At 44.2% G+C, this 19978-nt stretch overlaps 1 protein-coding gene across 1 annotated transcript in view; it reads right to left on the reverse strand.

The window, feature by feature from the left end:
• Positions 1–8399: 8399 nt before the first annotated feature.
• Positions 8400–19978, reverse strand: part of trit1 (tRNA isopentenyltransferase 1) — a 30646-nt gene continuing 19067 nt past the window's right edge. Inside the window, exons 7-11 of the mRNA XM_070921930.1 lie at positions 19415–19524; positions 19189–19266; positions 10804–10913; positions 9842–9959; positions 8400–9426 (exon numbers count right to left, since the gene is read on the reverse strand). Coding sequence (XP_070778031.1) covers positions 9197–9426; positions 9842–9959; positions 10804–10913; positions 19189–19266; positions 19415–19524 — 646 coding nt within the window. The 3' untranslated portion in view covers positions 8400–9196. The remainder of the gene's footprint in view (positions 9427–9841; positions 9960–10803; positions 10914–19188; positions 19267–19414; positions 19525–19978) is intronic.

A 19978-nucleotide genomic window follows, 5' to 3' on the forward strand; every position in this document is an offset into this window, starting at 1 on the left:
ATGCAACCACAGCTTTTACACAGAGAAAGAAGCAGATGCAAAGAGAGAGTCACAGACACTCTGAATTAACAGTGAATTGGATGTAAAATAAAAAGATAGTAGGCAAATGTGGTATCTCGTAGTAGAAGAGGGAGTAACCTCTGTGTGTGTGTGTGTGTGTGTGTGTGTGTGTGTGTGTGTGTGCGTATCAACGGCTCTGGCTTTGGCTTTGTGCCCTAACTGTCATGTAATAAATAAGGAACCAGTGTCTCACTTTACTTCCCTAATGGCACGCATTCAACTCCAAAACTGCATTACAAATGTTAGTTATTTACTGCCACAAAATAACAGAAGGTTAAATAAGATACGCAGGTGATACATAGTGAATTTATGCACTGAGGGACAGAAACTGAAAGGCACTGAAGTTGCTGCAGATTTGTTTTAGGAAATTAACTGTAAATCTTCTCTTTGGTGCCAAAAACGACATGTTCTAAGTGTTTTCTCCAGACCTTTATTCTTTAGTCAGGATGGTTAAGCCTCTGGAACAGCATTCAGACCGTCATGGGACATTAAAACTCATTAAAACGCAGACTAGTGGAATTCTTAAAGGTTTAGCACCTTTCAATAGTCTGGGACACACTGGGCCTTTCAATAAAGAAGTCATTTACAACTAATTTTATAAAGAAATGAGCAAGTAAAATATACAAATACAGAACGTCATTGTAGGTTTCAGGCTATTGTAATCTAGGTGGAGCCTCCACTTCAGCAGCAGTGGACAAGTGATATAACATTTATTAAGGATTTATCTATTTAGCTCGAGCTGTGATCATAGAACATGGCTTGGGTGGAGACATTGTCTTTTCAGTTAGAGTCTTCCAACAGTCGAAGGGATCTCAGATCATCCAAAAGTTCCCCTGAAAAGTTTTGTAAATTCCCCTCCTGCATTGTTGCTTTCCCTCTTAAAGCCGCGCCGCTGCAGCAGGGCTCGGCCCAAACGGATCAGCTATTAACCGTTAACTGCCCCACGGGGAAGGAACACCTTATCAGCCAAACAGTGTGTGTGATACACATTCAGCAGTTTCCCTCTGTTGCTATCCCCTCTGGCCTTTCACAATACTTTGAGTCACCACACACACACACACACACACCACAATAAACAGTCTCTTTTTTCCCTCTTTGTCTCCGTTCCGCACACATAACTGATGAACACTCCACCCCTGACAGCCTTCATATCAGCAGACAGTCATTGTCCTCGCCAGCCGCAATGTAAATCAGCCCGGGTGTCGTTAGGGCCAGTTACCAACTGCTGCTCTGCACAACCTGCACTGTACGAATGTGCTGAGCAACTGTGCTGAGCAGCATTTCTGTGTGCGTATAACACACCTGTCTATGCTGTGCGTGTATTTGTGCAGCTGTATGAGGACGAGTGTTTTCTGATCATCTAAAACGAAGAACTGAATACATTTTTGGCACTTTTGTCTTTGAAAGTTGGCTGTTTGGTCGCTTTAGAGAAAGACAACAAATATAGTTAATAGAATGTTTTCCTTCACTTCATTTCAGTGTAAAATCACTGGTAATGTATGTATGCAGAGGAGGACGAAACTCCAGCAACGCAATAGGTAGAAACGGCTTTACTGCGAGAACAACATGTTTCGGCTTGTGGATCCGCAATAAAGTTGTTCTTTATGCTGCAAGTGTTGACCTCTTCAGATGTTTTCCTTTCTCCATGCGCCTTGGAAGTAGTTGAAGTTGTGCCAGAAATCCCACACACTGTATGCAAGCATCTTTTTTCTAGTTCTATTGCTTCATGCTGCATTACAGAAGTGTTCAATTCATAAACTCATGCTCTATGAATTCATACACAAGTCGCATGCTTGCAGCTACTGGTTCTTGGAGAAAGAGCCAATTGTACCACTACGCTTGTTAAAGACTCAATAGAGCGCATTACATAACTTCGGTGCCTTGGATCAAATATCACATAATGTTGTATATCTATATATAACTCTGATGTTCCTAATGTTTAAGTTTGTCAATAAAGAAATGTACAAATGGAGAGAGTAGTGTGTGAATATCTGACAGTGTGTGATATTGGTGTGTGAGACCATGTTGAGTCTGCCTGCTGCTTTAGCATGTTGGAGCACACGGCTTCTTCATACAACAGGGCCCTTTGTTCCAAACGGGCAGAAGAGGATGTGTGTGTGAGCGCACATGTGTGTGTGTGTGTGTGTGTGTGTGAGCGCACATGTGTGTGTGTACAACAGCTGCTATTGGTCTACATGCCATCTAATGTTATGTTGGGTTGCGTAACACACTTAAAACATGAGTGAGCCATGGGCTGTTACACACAAGTGGACACACACACACACACACACACACACATCTGTTTTACTATACCTGTAAAAAGCTAGCAGCGCTCCGACTTTTAGCCACTGCAGAGTTTTTAGTGAAGTATCAGTAACACAATGAAACTCAAGTAGTTTAAGATTCAAGTTAAGTTCAGGTGAGCAGTCACATGTTTGTCCTCTGTGCGGGAACGTTTTGCTGTACACGGTCTACAAAATCTATGGAAACAAAGCAAGAAGCACCAAACTAATTTAAGATGATTTATCATTTAGCTTTAAAGCAACTTCATGTCATGCGCATCCGTGAACAGGACATGTCGTGGAAAGTGATGAGACAGTCTCAGAAACATCTTGGAGAAGAACACAAAAGATTTAACAAGTGACGAACGAGTTAACAGAGTTGCCTACACTTTCAGTAGAGCTACGGAGCAACATCAGCAGAGTCGTGTTTGTGTCCACCTGATCAATGTAAGTCCAATATTCAGCTCTGTTTTTGGTCTCCACCGGCTCCTGAGGGAAATATCTGGCTCTTTAGATGCTAAATGCTCCACTGTGTTCACCAGCTGGTCTCCAACTGTGTCTGCGTCTGAAATGTTGCTGATGAGAGCGCTGAGACTGAACCAAAACAGTAAAGGTGCAGGCCAGCAAATTGCAGTGCTGATTGCAAAGATGGGTCATAATTCCAATACAAATATTGATTATAGCAGCTTTAAGGTGGGTCCTGCGTTCATTTCTAACCATTAGGCCCAGCGTGGAAGAGGTGTCAAGATCTACTTTTAAGAGCTTCATTATTTCAATATTGTGCTTACATGGTGCAAATATCCTAAAAACCTAAATTCATTTATGCTCAAATGTCCATACAGCAAATCTGGGGCCACGTAATATTCCAGCATGGGAATACTGTACACACTGCAAAGAGAGTGGAAAGGGGGCCAGGCTAATCAGGCCATAGATAAAGCACATAATGATGCATAACAACTGCCAAAATACTTTGAAAATGTGTCCATAGTGTCAGATTGTGTACATACTTCTTTAACCTTAACCCAGCCAGCCTAACCCTAAATCAAACTTCAAACCTAAACCCAAGCCTTAGCCTTCAACTGTCCTTTCTCTGTCCTGTCCTCTAGAGGACAGAAGAAGGAGAAGGAGCGCACACACACACACACACACACAGCCTGCCTGCCTGCCTGCCTGCCTGCCTGCCTGCCTGCCTGCCTGCCTGCACCGTGCTGACTGCCACCCTGGCAGTGAAAGCGTTAAGCGCTGCAGTAGGGGAGGCTCCCTGACCCGCCCACTCTGAGCCTGTTTGCATATCGGGCGGGAAGCTCTGGCTCTTTGTTGCTGCTGAGCCCGGCCAAAAACCCCTCCCACAAAACGCCGCACTGGCGGGAAAAAGCCGGCTCCAGCGCTTAAGCCACTGACAATGGAGAAACCCAGACACACACACACACACACACACACACACACACACACACACACACACACACACACACACACACACACACACTCTCTTTGTCTCACATACAGTACACTACAGAGTACATTGCTCCCCATGCACACACATGTAATAAAATGAACACACATACATGCTTACACACACACACACACACACACACACACACACACACACACACACACACACACACACACAACAGGCATTCAGGCGCATTTATGGGCTGGCACACCCATTTCCTGCCTGAAAGCAAAGGTGTAATCAAGTGGACAGACAGATAAATGAGAGAAGAACTGGACAGGAGGATGGAGGAGAGGACTTATTATGATATGAAGTCACACACACACACACACACACACACACACACACAAACCCAAAGTGTGTGAGGAGACAATGACATTTATGCAGCCCACCAGACACAATACATCAAGGGTAAGCAGCTTTGCCTAAAATAAGCACATTACTTACAATACGTGACAACAGTATGTGCTGTGTGTGTGTGTGTGTGTGTGTGTGTGTGTGGGTGAGTGTGTGTGTGTGTGGGTGAGTGCGTGCCCTCCTAAGTGTTGCCCTGGGAAAAGAGTTCACTGGGTTGCTGGAAAAACAGGAAGGCATGCGCTGGATTGGGGAGGGTAGAAGAAGAAGGGAAAAAAGTACCGAGCGGCCCCGCATTACATAACCAGGCAGGAAATATGCAGCAGAGAGAGAGAGACAGCGAGAGAGAGACTATAGGAAGACATGCATACACTGCACCTATGACACTTTCCTTAGAGGCTTTTCACATCTAATCACATCTCCTCCTCTCCTCGTCCTTCTATCGCTTTTTTCGTATATGGCGGCCACTACAGGAGCCAGACAGGGTGACAAAAAGAGAGAGAGGGCGCTGCATAAACTCACTGAACCTCGTTTGTCCCTATAGACACCCACACACACCCACACCCACACACACACACACACACACCATCAATAAATGATGGTCTGCACTTGGCTCTGGACGCAAACATCAGATCGCATTGAAACATTATAAAACATCGTCTCTGGGCTGGATTAAGCAGCAACACACTCATCCCTCACTGTGCAGCTCTGGTCATGTGTGTGTGCGTGTGTGTGTGTGTGTGTGTGTGTGTGTGTGTGTATGTAATCCATAATGCATATATGTACAAACGCACAGCTGTTACACTTCTGCTGAGGAAGCCACAAACACACACAAGCACTAGAGAGGATAGACGAGCGTGTGTTTCTTATTATATTGCTAATATGAAACATGCCAACAAGCAGACCTCTCACATGTGCGTGCGCACACACACACACACACACACACACACAGAGAAAAACACAATGCTCTCTTATCTGATTGAGTCACACCTGACAGTGTTATGTTTCTCACTTGGTTACGCAACACCAAAGTTTTGAATCGTCTTTGTCCTCTTCCTGATAGACAGCAAAACACTGACCCTGAACAGGGGAAGCTTGTATGCAGGAAGACACACACACACACAAACACACACACACACTGTTTAAAAGACTATAAATGAGAAAATAATGTCAGAGGGCACAAATAAGAGCACATGGTATACTCTGTACTCAGGGTAAAGCTCAAATAAATGAATGCACACAACAGCTGGCAGCCTGATAGTTGACCTTTTGCCGCTCTTCACTGTCTTGCCTACAGTGACAAGAAAAGTTTCACATCCTTAACAAAGTCCTTCACATTCCAAAAACTTCTACTGGGAGATTATAAGACTGTGGTGTCTAGTATTCTGCCACTGCCATAAATGTGGCCTTCTGTGTCCATCTACAAACATGTTTACACTCCACATTAGCAGAACTATTTCTCATAAATAAAAAAAGGTTCTTCTCCGTGGTCACGTCAACAGTGTCTTTGACTACAGCTGCTGCTCTATCTGATTGCGTGCCTGTCTGGTGTGTGTAGGTGTGTGTGAGTGTGGTTTTTTTTTGTCTCGCCAGGGCCAGATGGCAGAGAATGTTTAGTCAAATGGGATTAGAGATTAGGATTAAGTGGACTTCAAATTACCTAGACGCACAGTCACTGGATGACACACTACTACAGCAGAGAGGCCCTGCAAGTTCAACAACACAGACTGCGTTTAGCATCATCAGTGTACAAATTGGGGGGGGGGGGCGTCCATACAAAAACACAAGTGTAAAAATTAGATTTGTGTTAATAAAAAAACTAACAAAAAAAACAGGCTAGCTGCCCCATTTACTAAACACCCATGAGAGAGGTACAGATCCTCTTATCTAACGCTAGTATTAGGGTATTTTCCAAGATGTCGAACTATTCCTTTAATAGATGTAAATTAAATAAAATTGTGTCAAATTCGGGCGGCAACTAAAGATCATTTTTGTTATGTTTAATCTGTCTAATGCATTTCCAATTAATCATTTAGTCAATAAAATATCAACAAGACCAGAAGTCTACAGCCATACTCGCAGATCTGCAATGCTAACGTCAGCATGCTAACATGCTGATGTTTAGCAGGTGTAATGTTTTCCATGTTAACAATAGTGGTATCGCATGTTAGCATGCTAACATTTGCTAATTTAGCACTGAACACACTTACAGCTGAGGCGAGAGTTATTGCACTTCCTCCTCTTCACAATATGAATATCTGTACCAAGTTTCATGGCAATCCAATATATAGTTCATCATATTTCAGTCTGGAACAAAGTGGTGGGCCATCCCTACAGCCACTCTGCTAGCATGGCAAAAAATGAGTGAAGCTCATAGGTATTTAATTTACAGGCTTACAAAACAGAAAAACAGACAAAGCTCACATTTGAAAAGTACAAACCAACTAATGTTTGGCAATTTTCTTAAATAATGACTCAAACAATTAATTGATTATCAAAATCTTTTCAGCACTAAATCACACAAACATCATTATCATACATCCACCATGATACTGACTAGGTGATATCTCAAGAGTCAATGTCAAAGTGATGCATGGGAAAAGTGATGTCTAGTCAGACGTGTTAATTGGCAGCATACATTGGATGGCAGTAAAGCCAGAAACTCCACGGCAGACTGGCCAGACAAGCTTCTATAGGCTGCAGCTTGTGTTACATAAGTCAGCCTGCAGTTCCCCCACAGAGGGCCTCACGTATAGGACAGTGTGTGCTCTGTGGACGTATACAGCTACTGAGCCGCTATAGGGCTGGACTGAGACAGACAGAAATGGAGTGCTAAAACCGGCCGTGTTATTGTGAGGCTCGCTGACTGATGCAGCTATACATAACACACACACACACACACACACACACACACACACACACACACACACACACACACACACACACAGGAGAGCTCTAAGCCTGCTCGAGTAGCAGCAGTCATCAACTCAAACACTAAAGGAAGCAGAAAACTCTCACTTTTAGAGCACCTATTTGTGTGTGGGAGGTTTCCCATTTCAAAGCTGGTTTGGTGTGTTGATTCTTTGTGCTGACTGTCTGCAGCTAATGAGTTCACTCAGTGTATGTACGTGTGTGTGTGTGTGTGTGTGTGTGTGTGTGTGTGTGTGTGCGTGTACATAGATGATCCACTGCATCGCGGTGTGTAAATCACTAATTAGCCTTGTGACCGTGGACACTGCCCTAGTTCTCCACTTCTAAGAGTGTGTGTGTATGCGTGGTTCAAGGGGCTGAAGCCTTATGTTATTGAATTGCGCAAGCTTTCTTCTTTCTTTAGATGTGGAGTGATTCAGCAGTGCCTGGAGGTGCCAGGCCAGACTCTCTGGATAAGAACATACCACACAGAAGAGTGGCCCAAGAAAGACGGGTATCATGTGACTGATGATAACGTTTTTTCTTTATCAAAGATCACTCTCATTGTTTCAGTTTTTGTAATCATGGAGATGATAGAGACGGAAGGGAAAAGAAAACAAGGCAGTTGTAAAGCTGATCAAAAATATACAACAGAAGGAAAGAAAAACAAATGAAACTCAAACGCAGAAAGGGTTATAAAAACCAGACACCAGTTGCACAGTGACCTTTGCTATCAGTGTAACTCTCATTCTGTATGGTAAGCCCCCAGTAAGCTTGAGGCCTGACCCAGTTTGGAAAGAGAGAATGTGGGACACATACATTTCCAGCTATTATATGACTGGAAATATTTTTAGTCATGTGGACGAGGTCAAACACTGTGAGCCTGTGAACTAAACTAAGAATATGTCTAAGACTCGGACTGACAGCTTAAAGAAAGAGATGATGGAGTGCTAGCCGGGAAAGGGGAACAATTGTCAGATTTTCTTAGGAAGGGAAGGAAGGAGGGAGGGAGGGGGGGGGGGGGGTTGTCTGGGTGTGAAGAAAAAGTGGCAGGTGAGGAGAGGGAAAGGGAGCGCCAAAAAAAGGCCTCTGGAGCGATGCCAGGTATTGTGTAAGTGGCTTTACAGCAGGCAGGCACACCTTGGTTTGAAAGGCGTACGACCCACCGCTGGATAAACAAAGACCTGCAATCACTGTTGTGAAAACCCGCGCTCTCTCCTCACAGCCTGAGCCACTGGTTTACACACCACTGTTAGAGCAGAAACGAGCTCAGCTAAGCTCCACTGACAGACAGCAGCACAAACCAGGAGACTAGTCATTATCAGACAAAGAGCTACAAAAACGTATTTAATGGCAATAAAACAAGGTGACAGCGGGCAAACAGTGCACAACACTTCCTGCTGTGTAAGCATGCCAATGAGATCTCACCGAGATAAAAGGTAAAACTACCGCTGACGTCATGTGAAAACCTCAGTGATAAAAAACACATCATCCTCCATCGGTGGAGTAACTTTAAGATCCTTTGGTTTATTGGACATTTTAAAACCCAAACTGGATGAAGTTTAAAGTGCACGGTGGCTAAGCTGAAGACAAAGCAAAGAAACTTAAATCCTGAAATGCTAACAGTATGAAAGATCTCCAATTCATTTAAGGCACATTCTGCAAAAAACAGAAAAATAAACCTCTCTTACAACTTAAATTAGATTTTCAGGCAGTGGCAAAAAAAAAAAAAGATTCCTTAAAAATGTTGGTTCTTTGGCTGCACACGCCATAAAACGTCTAATTTGTCCTTTTGAGTTTGCAGTGTTGAATTTGTCCTGAACATCAACATGTCTACTACAAAAATGAGCTGCTTCAAGGAGCCCATGAACAGCTAGAATAAAAGTAAAAAATATGTTCTTCGCTATCCACATTCAGCAAGGATCAGTGTTACTAATTCCTCTATCTCCAGGGCTGAGAGGGTCCATCGTCCCAGTCAGAAGGAAAAACTTTCACAAATTAGAAGACTGAGCAGCAGGATCAAAGAGAAAATATAGTTCAGTTCGACTCTCGGGAAGCAAGTAGCCCTGTAAGGACTGTGAGTGCTGAACAGCGGTGGAAACCTGAATGAAGATGTAGTCCAGAGTCTGCGCCACTCTTAAAAAGTCACGGGTACTTCCTTGTGTGTTGTCCTGGTGTCTTTGGGAGACTCCTGAGAGGTTTCACTGCAGCCCGGGGCAACAGCGGCACAAGAGTCCTTTGAGAGGCTCTCTGCAACCTCTGCAGCAGAGGCAGGAGGTGCAGTGGTCACCTGGGATGGGTCACAGGCTGGATCAGACTTCCTCTTCTTCCTCACATGATAGTGATGCTTTTTGGACTTCAGGTGAGCTGCAGGTGAAGGAAATAAACAAGAGGACACTGGTGGATATATTTGGATATATGAGACAACACTGTTTCATCTCTGTGATATTTGTGGTCCATGATCCAAAATGAGTCATGCACAAGAAAAACAAGTAGAAACTTGGTGTCAAGAGCCATGCTCCCAGAGGCGAGCAGCTGGCCACCACTCTTTACGGCACTTTGGGCCTTTTTAGTTGCCCCTGAACCTAGAAAGCTGAAGTGGTTTGTGTGGCCTCGGTTCAGATAATAACACATGTGTACTGTATATATATACAATGTGTATATATATACATATACTAGAGACTGACTTAACAGTGGAGACATTTTGGTGGCTAAATACGAGCATAAATTAAAGGCACGTGATAAAAATGTTGGCATGTACGATGGGGTTCGGCAGCCTCACCGTTCCACTCCAGGTCACCGATGATCACTTTGTCACACAGGTCGCATGAATGGTGGCTCCGCTTGTTTCTCTGCTCCGCCTCCTGTACTCTGATTGGTGCAATAGCTGGCTCCTCACCCTGATTGATTGAGCAAAGTTTAGAGTTTAGTGCTTAAACGTGCCCTGTAAAGATTTTTTTCTTACATTCAGTGTTACTCACCAAAAGATACTGTGTGCATTGTTTACATCCACAGCTAGCAGTCTTCTTCATCACTGCATAAAGCTGACAGCAGGATGTGAATAATGCACATGCCCTTATGTGCACGATACAAACAACGATACAAACCCATTTGTAAAAACCTTGCTCCAACTGGTGGTGAAAAACTTTACTGGGCTCCTTTAATGTGTAAGTGTTCATGGAATACTGGGTTCATGTACTCATACCTACAGAGCAGGATACAAAAACAAGACGAAGCAAAGCAAGAGTCAGGTGAGAGAGGAAGGGAGAATATGAAGGAACTACAAATAAAACCAAGTTGTGAGAATAACAGAATTAGAAGAAAAAGAAGAGGAAGGAAGCTGAGCTGAGATCAAAATGGAAGAGAAAAAGAGGGCGATGGAGAAAATTAAAAGAAGGACGTAAAGTTGAGGTATAAAAGAAAAAGTATCAGTAGGATATAAAAGGAAGGAATGGAGGAAGGAGTAAAAGAGGGAAAACTGCAAGTAATCAAGCAAACAAGGACGAGAACAAATTAGGATTTAGGACGAAGGGAACAAATGGAGGTAAAAGCGGCAAGTAAAGTGACAGAAAAAGAAAGGAAAGGAAAATGAAAGCAATGGAGGAAACAACAAGTAAGCAATGGAAACGGGTAGAACAATAAAGGGTACAGGAGCAAAAAGGAGTAAAGAAGAAACCGTTTTGTCCCAACGGCTGATGAAAGCTGCTGACAGGAGGCAGCTAGTTCAGACTACTGAGGCCGCACCTTGCTGAGACTGTCCAGTATCTGCAGTGCAGGGTTCAGCACCGCCTCCTCCCACCTCGACACGTCCGTCACATCCAGGCCATACACCACCGGCACGTTGTCTCCTGGTCCTGCACACACACACACACACACACACACACACACACACACACACACACACACACACACACACACACACACACACACACACACACACACACACACACACACACACACACACACACACACACACATACAACGCACAGGTCAAAGGCACACAGTTAACACACATTATGCATTTTTACAAGGCCAACACAGGGCTGCCAATAAATGTAATGAAGGCTTTTAAAGGCCAATTGTTTGATTCAGTGTTTCCACAGTGTTTTACTGGACTTGTGGAAAAGCCTCGAACAACAACATGTCGACCACTACATACTGTTTGAGATGAGGACGACCAGTGAACTGATCAATTTTAAATGAAGGATTCAAAATGCCATAAAAAAAAAAAAAGAAATGGCTTCATCCATCATGTCAAAGAGGTTGGTGCTGATTTACATGATCTTACAATGCTAATTATGTAGCTGAAACAACGTGAGTGACATTATATCAGAGAAGCTGAGGCGGACTTCAGGACGAACACAGTACAAACTGGGAAATTTACAGTAGCAGTGATGTGCTGGAGCCGCACCCTGAAGCTCTGTCAACCTGCTGACTCACACTGGCTCAATAATGTCTCTCCCTCTCTCCCTCCTTCCTTCCTCCCACTCTTCTCTCTTGTGCACCATCTTTCCCCCTCTCTCTCTCTCTCTCCCTCTCTCCATCAGTCTCGCTTCGGCTTTCACTCACTCTCTCATTCTCTCTCCCTCCCTCTAACTGTTCCACCCCCGTGTTTCTATTTTGCATCAGTCAGCAGTCTCCAGGCCAGGCCTCAGCACTAAACAGCAGCACCAGTCCCTGCCCTGCTCGTCTGTCTGTGTGGATGTATCTGTCTCTATCAGCCTGCCCGTCTGCATCAAGAGCCGCTGCCCTGAACGAAGACGCGCACATGCACAGGGAATGGAGCTGTGTGCAACTTGACTTCAAACAACTGCAACTGTGTGTAAACAAAGTCAAATTTTATGCATACACAATAAATGTTGGACTTACTAGAGCTGCATATCAAGAATTATAAACAGATAAAACGTGAGAAAAACAAGGAGTGAAATATAAAGGGAAAATACCCAAAATAATTCTAATAAAACAAGCAAGGTGTGCTTTAACGTGACGTATGCTGCCCTCCACAAAAACTACATGTTGGGGCCACGCCAGCGATGAAGCTACCACATGGGGACTGCAAGAAGTGTGATTGGTCAGCTCCGGCTGCTTGGTTCCTACAGGCTTCTGAAGCAGGTAGAGATTGTTCAGAGTGAATGCAACATGACAAAGTTGAAAAAAGGGCTCGGTTATCTTCTCCTTTCCACTAGCAAAGCCATTTCAGCTGCAAAGCTTCTGCTCACACCCACTTTCTATCAGAGTGAATGAAACAAGGTGGACCCTCCCATGGATGCTGGCATCACAAAGTGAATGAAAGAATGTAAACACAGTTTAGGAAGTAAATATAATTAAAACTTGACGGCAACGGGTGTGTCACATATAATGCACCCGTTTAGTGCTGCAGTGGTGATACAGCATAAACGGGTGAAATACAATGCTAAGCTATGACTCAAAAACTATGCCATAGCTTTCTATGTCAGGCATCAAGTCAAGCATAAATCTGGATTAAGGCTACAGCCATGCTAGCAGCTCTGTGACGCTGTCCTTTGGCTGATGTCAGCATGCTAACCTGCTCACAATGATGCGGGTTCAAGCTAATGTTTTGCAGGTACAATGTTCAGCAGTGTTTAGCGTGTTAGCATGGTAACATTCGCTAGTTAGCTCTAAAAACAAAGGTAGGGATTAAATCAAAGTATGGGAGATGGAGGAAAAGTCACGGGGTTCACCAACGTCATTAGGATTTATCCTCTGGGGACCATGACTGTCTATAAAAAAAATATCATGACAATCCATCCAAAAGTAGCTGAGATATTTCAGCCGTGCCCACAGCGGTGGACCATCCATACAGCCACGCTGGCTAATTTTTTTTTTAAAAAAGACACAAAGCTAGGTCTAGTCAGGTGCATTTTTTTTCCATTTAATATCTACGTGTTCAGCACACACACTCATGTAAATGAATCCCATTAACCTGTAAGACACAGTTAGCCAACTCAATTATGGCTTAATCCGTTCCTCACGCAGGCTGAACTGTGGAGCTGAGGGCAGCAGACACCCTGTAGACTGGAGTTACCAACTCTGCCGGGAGCTTTTCTGGGACTCCATTATTACAGAGGAATACAGAGTGCTAACTGTGTAACTGGTCATCTGTGCAACAAACTGTATGGACTCTGTCAGAGGAATGAGTGTGTGTGGGAACAATGAGAGTCTTCACGCAGCCCCGCCTCAAAGCTATACACTCTCATTTTGGACGGGTTTTAGCCACATTCCAACTTCTGCTGGTCTAAATTTGCATATTGTTGGGTTTAATTTTACCATCATCCACTTAAACAAGTGGCGTATTTTGTTCATTTCCTGTCAAGTTTTGCTTAATTGAATATCTGACAAAGGGTGTAAAAGCAAAACAAACACGATGCTCCTTCATGGCAACGTCTAAACACTCCTGCACCTGCATCATTTGACTTCCCAGTGTGTTTTCTCTGTTTTCTCTGTACACACGACTCTGACCGGCATGTGTGTTTATACAGTCAGTAGGTCAATTTGTTAGTGTGGGGTTTTTTTTTTTTAAACAGCAGTCTGACTGTTAATCAAAGCCTTGGGTTACACTGGCGTGGTTACTGTGCGTGTGTGTTTCTCTGTGTGTCAGAGGGGAAGTCTTTTGTGTTTGTGGCACAATAGCAGGCAGGTGGTGGCGGCGAGCGTCACCTGGCATACCTATACCAGATGCAGGGTTGGAGCTCTCTCCCTGAGGTGCTCTAATAAATACTTCACCTCGCCTGCCGCCCTCCTGTTGCTGCTATCTCTCTCCTTACTTTGTTCTGCTATCTCTCTCAACGCCACCAACCTCCCACTGGGCAGAGTGGAGTGGTGGTAAATAAAAGGGAGATAGTGTGTATGGTGGGTTGCCAGATGCTGGATGGAAACCCCCCCCCCCCCGCCTCTTAAAGCATTCTTGTTTGGGATCTGGTGAAATTTAACTCTGCTAATCCACTCTGTAGTGAATGAGAGTTGATAAGAAATGCTGAAGGGACAAAGAGCGTGGTGGTATACACACACACACACACACACACACACACACACAACAAACTGTGAGCGTTGCCTTTCAAGCACACAGGGGGAGCCTTGCCAACCTGAAAGAGCATCTCCTGTCGCCGGGCAGCTGCTTGCCAGTGTTGAGTGTGTGTTGAAACAGTAGTCCACCTGTTACAACCGACGGGCCAGGAGTCATTTGCTGCATTATCCTCGTGTTTGCTGAGTGAGGATGTGCGCCTGTGTGTGCCTTGCTATAAAAACTCCACTACCAGTCTCAGTGCAGCCCCCCCCACGGCCCAGCTGTGCTTCTTTGGCGGTCATCCACACTGGAACCCGACAGCTGCCTCTATTCACTCAACAGCCTCCTTCCTCTTTGCCATAGTTCCTCTTCCACTTTTTGTCTCCCTTACCTCTTTCTGGTGCTCATGTTTGACATTTCTGCTGCAGGTTAAGTATCTTGGGTCAAGGATATTTCTGTTTTCTCCTTTCATCTGGCTGTCTGGTGGGCTACAACTGAAGGAATCCAATCCTCGTATCTATTATCTGTACTTCCACAAGGAGAAGAAACTCTGTAATGGAGGGGCCATTACAGAGTTTCTTCTCCTTCACTCTAGATCTATTATAATGCTATCATTATAGTGCTATAAAATTGATTTCTTTATTGTTTTTTGTTGGATGCGAAAAAGTCGAATGATCACCCAACTCTGTAGTTCCATTCAGCTCCACGAAGCATTCTCGCGTCTTTTAGCTCAATGTTTTGGTTTTATAGCCCACAACTGTACCGTTTTGGTTCACTCTCACCTTTCTCAAGAGTTGTTTTCAGACAGAGCCGGCAGCTGCTAACATAGTGGAGCATTTAGCAGCTAAAGAGCCAGATATTTCCCTCAGGAGACCAAAAACAGAGCTACAAGAAGAGTGAATATTGGACTTACATTCATCTGGTGGACACAAACACGACTTCCAACTGAATAATCATGTCGCTCCGTGTCTTCAAAAGTTTCCAATAAAATGGCGAAAGTTAAGCAAAGTTTAAGCAAATGTCTAATAATTTGGGCAAATTCAAATGTGAACCAACTACCCTTGTATGACTATATTCAAGAGTGCATGATTAATACTCTGATGCATGATGGAATTTCATTGCAGCTTCTCACCTAAGATGGCAGCTGTGTTTCTTAATCAATGACAAATCTCTTCTGATGTACCCTGTGGTGTTTTTATGAGCTGCTATGTTGATAGAGAGGGGGGTGACATGCAACAAGGGCCCCCCCTCTGGACTCCAACCAAGGACGTTGTAGTTGCATACCCCTACGACACCCCTGCTATTTTATTTTTATTTATATTTATGGGGGTTTCTCATGAAGTGGCCCCCTTTCTTTTCTTTCCTCTCAATGTTTCCACCTCAGCCTACGAAACGCTTTTTTTTGCAATATTTTGTTTTTCAATGCATGGATAGAAACACACCTCGTACTGTATCTCCTTTTAACCCCGTGTGTCACTCTTGTCTTCTCCAGCCCTCCCTTGTCTCTCTTCACCTAGTGGAGGTGACACAGAGGTCTATGTGGCAAAAACAACCCTGGCTCCACTCCACCGGAGGAGGCTGCATTTGTAGGTGTGTGTGTGTGTGTGCGTAAATGAAAGCTTTGCACTAGCTAGAAGACAAGGGTGTAAACTCGCCCCGCACCTGTTGCCCCAGCTGGATCAGATTTCCTTCACTCTCCATCCACCCAGCTACCCATGTGTCGTCCCCGTCTCTCTCTGCCTCCCTCCATCCATCCTTCACTCACTCCCTCTCTCTCTCTCTCTCTCTCTCTCTCTCTCCCCCTCTCTCTCTCTCTCGGGACTAAAAGATACCCACAGCCCTGTTACTTAACACTCACGAGGCCTCAGTCAAACTACACCTGCGTATCCTGGTTACAGGTAGAGTGTGTGTGCATGTGTGCATGTCTTTGGGGAATTAACAAAAAACAAAAACTCTGAGGGCACTTGTTAAAATGAATATAACCTCAAATTACCATTTTCTTTATGGGTAATTAAATCTACTAATTAAACGTTCCCCTATAACCACACAGACACACATGCATCCTATAAGCGCACACCCACATACACTTAAAGGCAAGACAAATTAAGCTTGATTTAATTTGAGCAGGCTGACCTGGTGTTTAAATCCCCACAGCAACCAAAGTTGAGTCCATCAAGAACCACGCATCACGCTGAGAAGTGTTTAAGACACTGAACGCCCACCTGCTCCCTCGCGGACAGTCCCTGCTAAACACTGTGAACTGGGTTAAACTTGTGCCTCTGAGGCATGTGATTCGGCGTCTATCTGTATATTTACATGTACGGTCAACATTCAGCTCATTTTCTAGCCTCCCTAACCTACTACATTGTGTCCGCCTGACTGAGGCTCTCTGTCATTTCCAATTTGTCTTTCCCTTTGACCCACTAGTCTCTGTGTGCTTGGGCTGGTCCGCGTAGCCCCCGGTGACCCTGTTGCCCGAGTTTGTGTGGTCGGGGCAAATTCCCGGCAGCTCTGTAATGCTTCAAGAGATTAGCCTGCTCAGCTGAGGCCTGCCGGCAACTGTGCGAGTGTGTGTGTGTGGGGCTCAGACGAAATAGAAAAGAGGTCAGCAGTCAGAGCAAGGGAGCGAGGTGAACAGAGACCATGCAGACAGAAAGGTGGGGAGAGCTGGGGTTAAAGAGCAAAACCCTGGGGTTAGGACAATCCCAGCCAGTGGACACCAGGACAAGGCTGTCCTACAGGCAACTACGTCAAGGCTCTGACACTGAAAAAAACATCTGAAATAGATATTAACATGTGGGACCATGATCCTGGAGCTTGGTTTATGTGTGAACATAAACATTTAACATTACATTCACAGTTCACTGCAGTAGCCACATGGATTTCCCGCAGGCTACTTTCTAAGTCAACTTTCAGTCGGACTTGAGACAACTGTTTGAGATGGTTTCTGTGAGTTTGAAACTTTTTTTGAAAGAGCTCACGCTCCTTGCTCAGATCAACTTCATTCTTGCTAGAGTCATTATTTCCAAAACAACTCCAACAAAAAGACGCAGGGGCATCCGGAAAAACAATTGAACCTTTTCCTGCAAAGCAATATCATCTAGCAGGACAGTGTGTTGGCAAATCAAATCTGTGCAAGAGCACATTCCTAGTGGATTACCTTGTAAAATGAATGGCCTGTTTATACTGTTTAGCAGGCAAGTGTCACGACGAAAGATAAAAAAAACATTTCATAAATAAAACTAATGTGCTGTGTTTGGCAGCTGAACTGCCTTCAACCTCATGGATGTATTTCTCAAACTGAACTTCCTGGAGCATATTTCTTTGTCTCACTGGTACCCAATGCCTTGCATTTATCTAATGCAGGGCTGGAAATCCCTGTAGCTAGAACTGCATAGCGGAGACTACGATGGCTACAGGTATTTCAGAGGACTACTTTTTATGTTTATTTGTGGTCTATATAAGTGTATATATAAAGTGTTTCAGCTGATTTCTGTTAAACTGACATTTTGGAGAGCGGGAGGCTCTTGCTCCTTTGCCTCATTGATGTTGTTCTTGCCAGAGCCCATATTTCCCACATCTCTACAACAGAGGTGGAACATAAAATGTATTATCATGACCAATGGTTGTAAAAAAAAAAAAAAAAAAAAAAAAAAAAGGAAATGGGAAAAATTCTGATAATAAGATCGACAGATGTGATGCAGACCATATGGTGTGTGCAGCGGGTAGGCAGGCAGTCAGAAAGAGGGGTATTGAGGTTTAGGGCCTGGCGTGGCCTAAGCCATTTGGGCCTAACAGGATTAGGAGGCTGGGTTACTGCAGGGCATGCTGCTGGTGGGACACAGAGGCCAGGTTTCCGTTTGGGACAGAGAAACACACTCAGCCTTTATATACATTTAAAACACGTCTGACTTACAGGGGTTGCCACCAGGGTGGGAAATCACCACCTGCCAAACACTGGTTGACTTTGGCTGCGGTGGGTACATTTATCCAGTCTGCAGTGCCAGAAGCAACCACCATAGTTCACTTATATGCATTTGGTGCCACAAGGTACTTGTGAAAAAAAGTATTCAGAGGTCTTAGCTGCAGGTGCATACTGGGGATGGATCTTGAAATATTATCCCCTCGATAACGTCACAGCAGCTCACACACGCTGCATAAAATCAAACCCAATTTTGTGCCGGTGAATAAACTGGTGATTTGAATATAAAGTGCCATCAAATGCTCTTGTATTTCTGAGAAAACATGGACAAGTTTTTAAAATCAACGTGCCATTTTGAGCATGAAAAACAAAATTATTAAAGGAATAGTTCTTATCTGCTTTCTTGCCAACAGTTAGACGTGAAGGTCAACAACACTCTCATAAATGTTTGCTAAATATGAGGCTACAGCCTGGAAAGGGTTAGCTTAGCTTAGCCTTCAGACTGGAAGCAAGGGGAAAAACAGCCTGTCTCTGTGGGCACATAACCCCCTGTAAATAACAACGAGTCACTTTTACACATCAGTTCTTTTTTTAGGATTAAACAAACAAGATATAACGTGTTAATTAGTGAGCTAACTTTGTTACCTTTGGACAGAGCCAGGCTAGCTGTTTCCCCCAGCTTCCAGTCCTTATGCTAAGCTAAGCTATGCGTCGCTTGGCTGCAGCTTCATATTTAGCATACAGTCATGAGAGTTATCAATCTTCACCATCTAACTCTCGGCAAGAAATTTAAGCATATTTCCTTGAACTATTCCTTCAATGATAAGAAAATATTAAAGAGGGCATAAATGTTCTGTACAATATGACTCCTTATGAAAGTGAGGAAAAAGAAAAGAAAAAATAGAAAACAGGTGTGATGAGTGACTCAAAATAAAAAAATCACTGTATGTAATTTTGAAAGTGACATCACCCCAATCCTGCCATGCACGTACACACATACACACAAATTACACTCTGTACCCTGGAACACAATACGGAGTCTGAGAGGCTTATTGTGTGTCTAATGGAGTGCATGAATCTCATCTTGTTAAAGAGAGTGCTGATTGCTAAGGAACTGGACAGTGGAGGACAAACGCACACATACATACACACACACTGCATGAGGTAGGTGAAGGGTACTCACGTTTAAGGAAGCGGTTGCGGACCCATTTATTCTGTTTGCGGGCGTAACGCCTCGTAGCAATCTTCAAAGCTTCGATACCTGGACAGAGTTAAAAGGAGGCCGTTATCGATGAAGGGGAGACAGGAAAAAAATCTTTAAATAGGTTTTTCTGGTTGATCAGTCAACCAGTCCACCAACCGGTGGATCCAAAGCCACCTCTGTGACTTTGATCAGGCATTTCTCTGACCTTTGTCTCGTAGTGTGTCTTTCTGCTGGGTGCTGCTTTCAGGAGCAGTCAGGTAGTCATGAAACTCCTTAAAACCAATCGACTGGAAAATCCCATGTTGATAGTCCTGACTGGAGAGGAGAGGAGAGGAGAGGATGAAACATTATCCATCAATAATAAAATTTTAAAAAAAGTTTCCGTCTCCAACTTGACATTTCTAGACACCCGGTGGTGACTCACTTCACCTTCTCCTCCTCTTCTATCTCTCTTTCCTCCCTGAACAAAGAATATCAGTCTGAGCAGATGTGAGGCCCTTCGGGGGACACAGTGACAGACTGACATTAAAAAACTGAATGGCACTGGCAGAGGGACCCACGGGTGCCGGGACTCAGTAGCCTGACCGGAGTGACATCAGGTTGGGGCAGAAGCCCACTGGTTACCTCGGCAGACAGCAGAGACAGAGCATTTCCCTCAATGTCAGACCACAACCCCCAGTCTGAGCATTCCTGCCTGTTCTAGCCCAAACTGTACCTCTTTAGATAAAAGTAATCGCTCCACAGTCGGTATGCGTGTTCAGTTCAATGA

This window comes from Enoplosus armatus, chromosome 16 (assembly GCF_043641665.1).
Source record: "Enoplosus armatus isolate fEnoArm2 chromosome 16, fEnoArm2.hap1, whole genome shotgun sequence".
Classification (NCBI taxonomy): Eukaryota; Metazoa; Chordata; class Actinopteri; order Centrarchiformes; family Enoplosidae; genus Enoplosus; species Enoplosus armatus.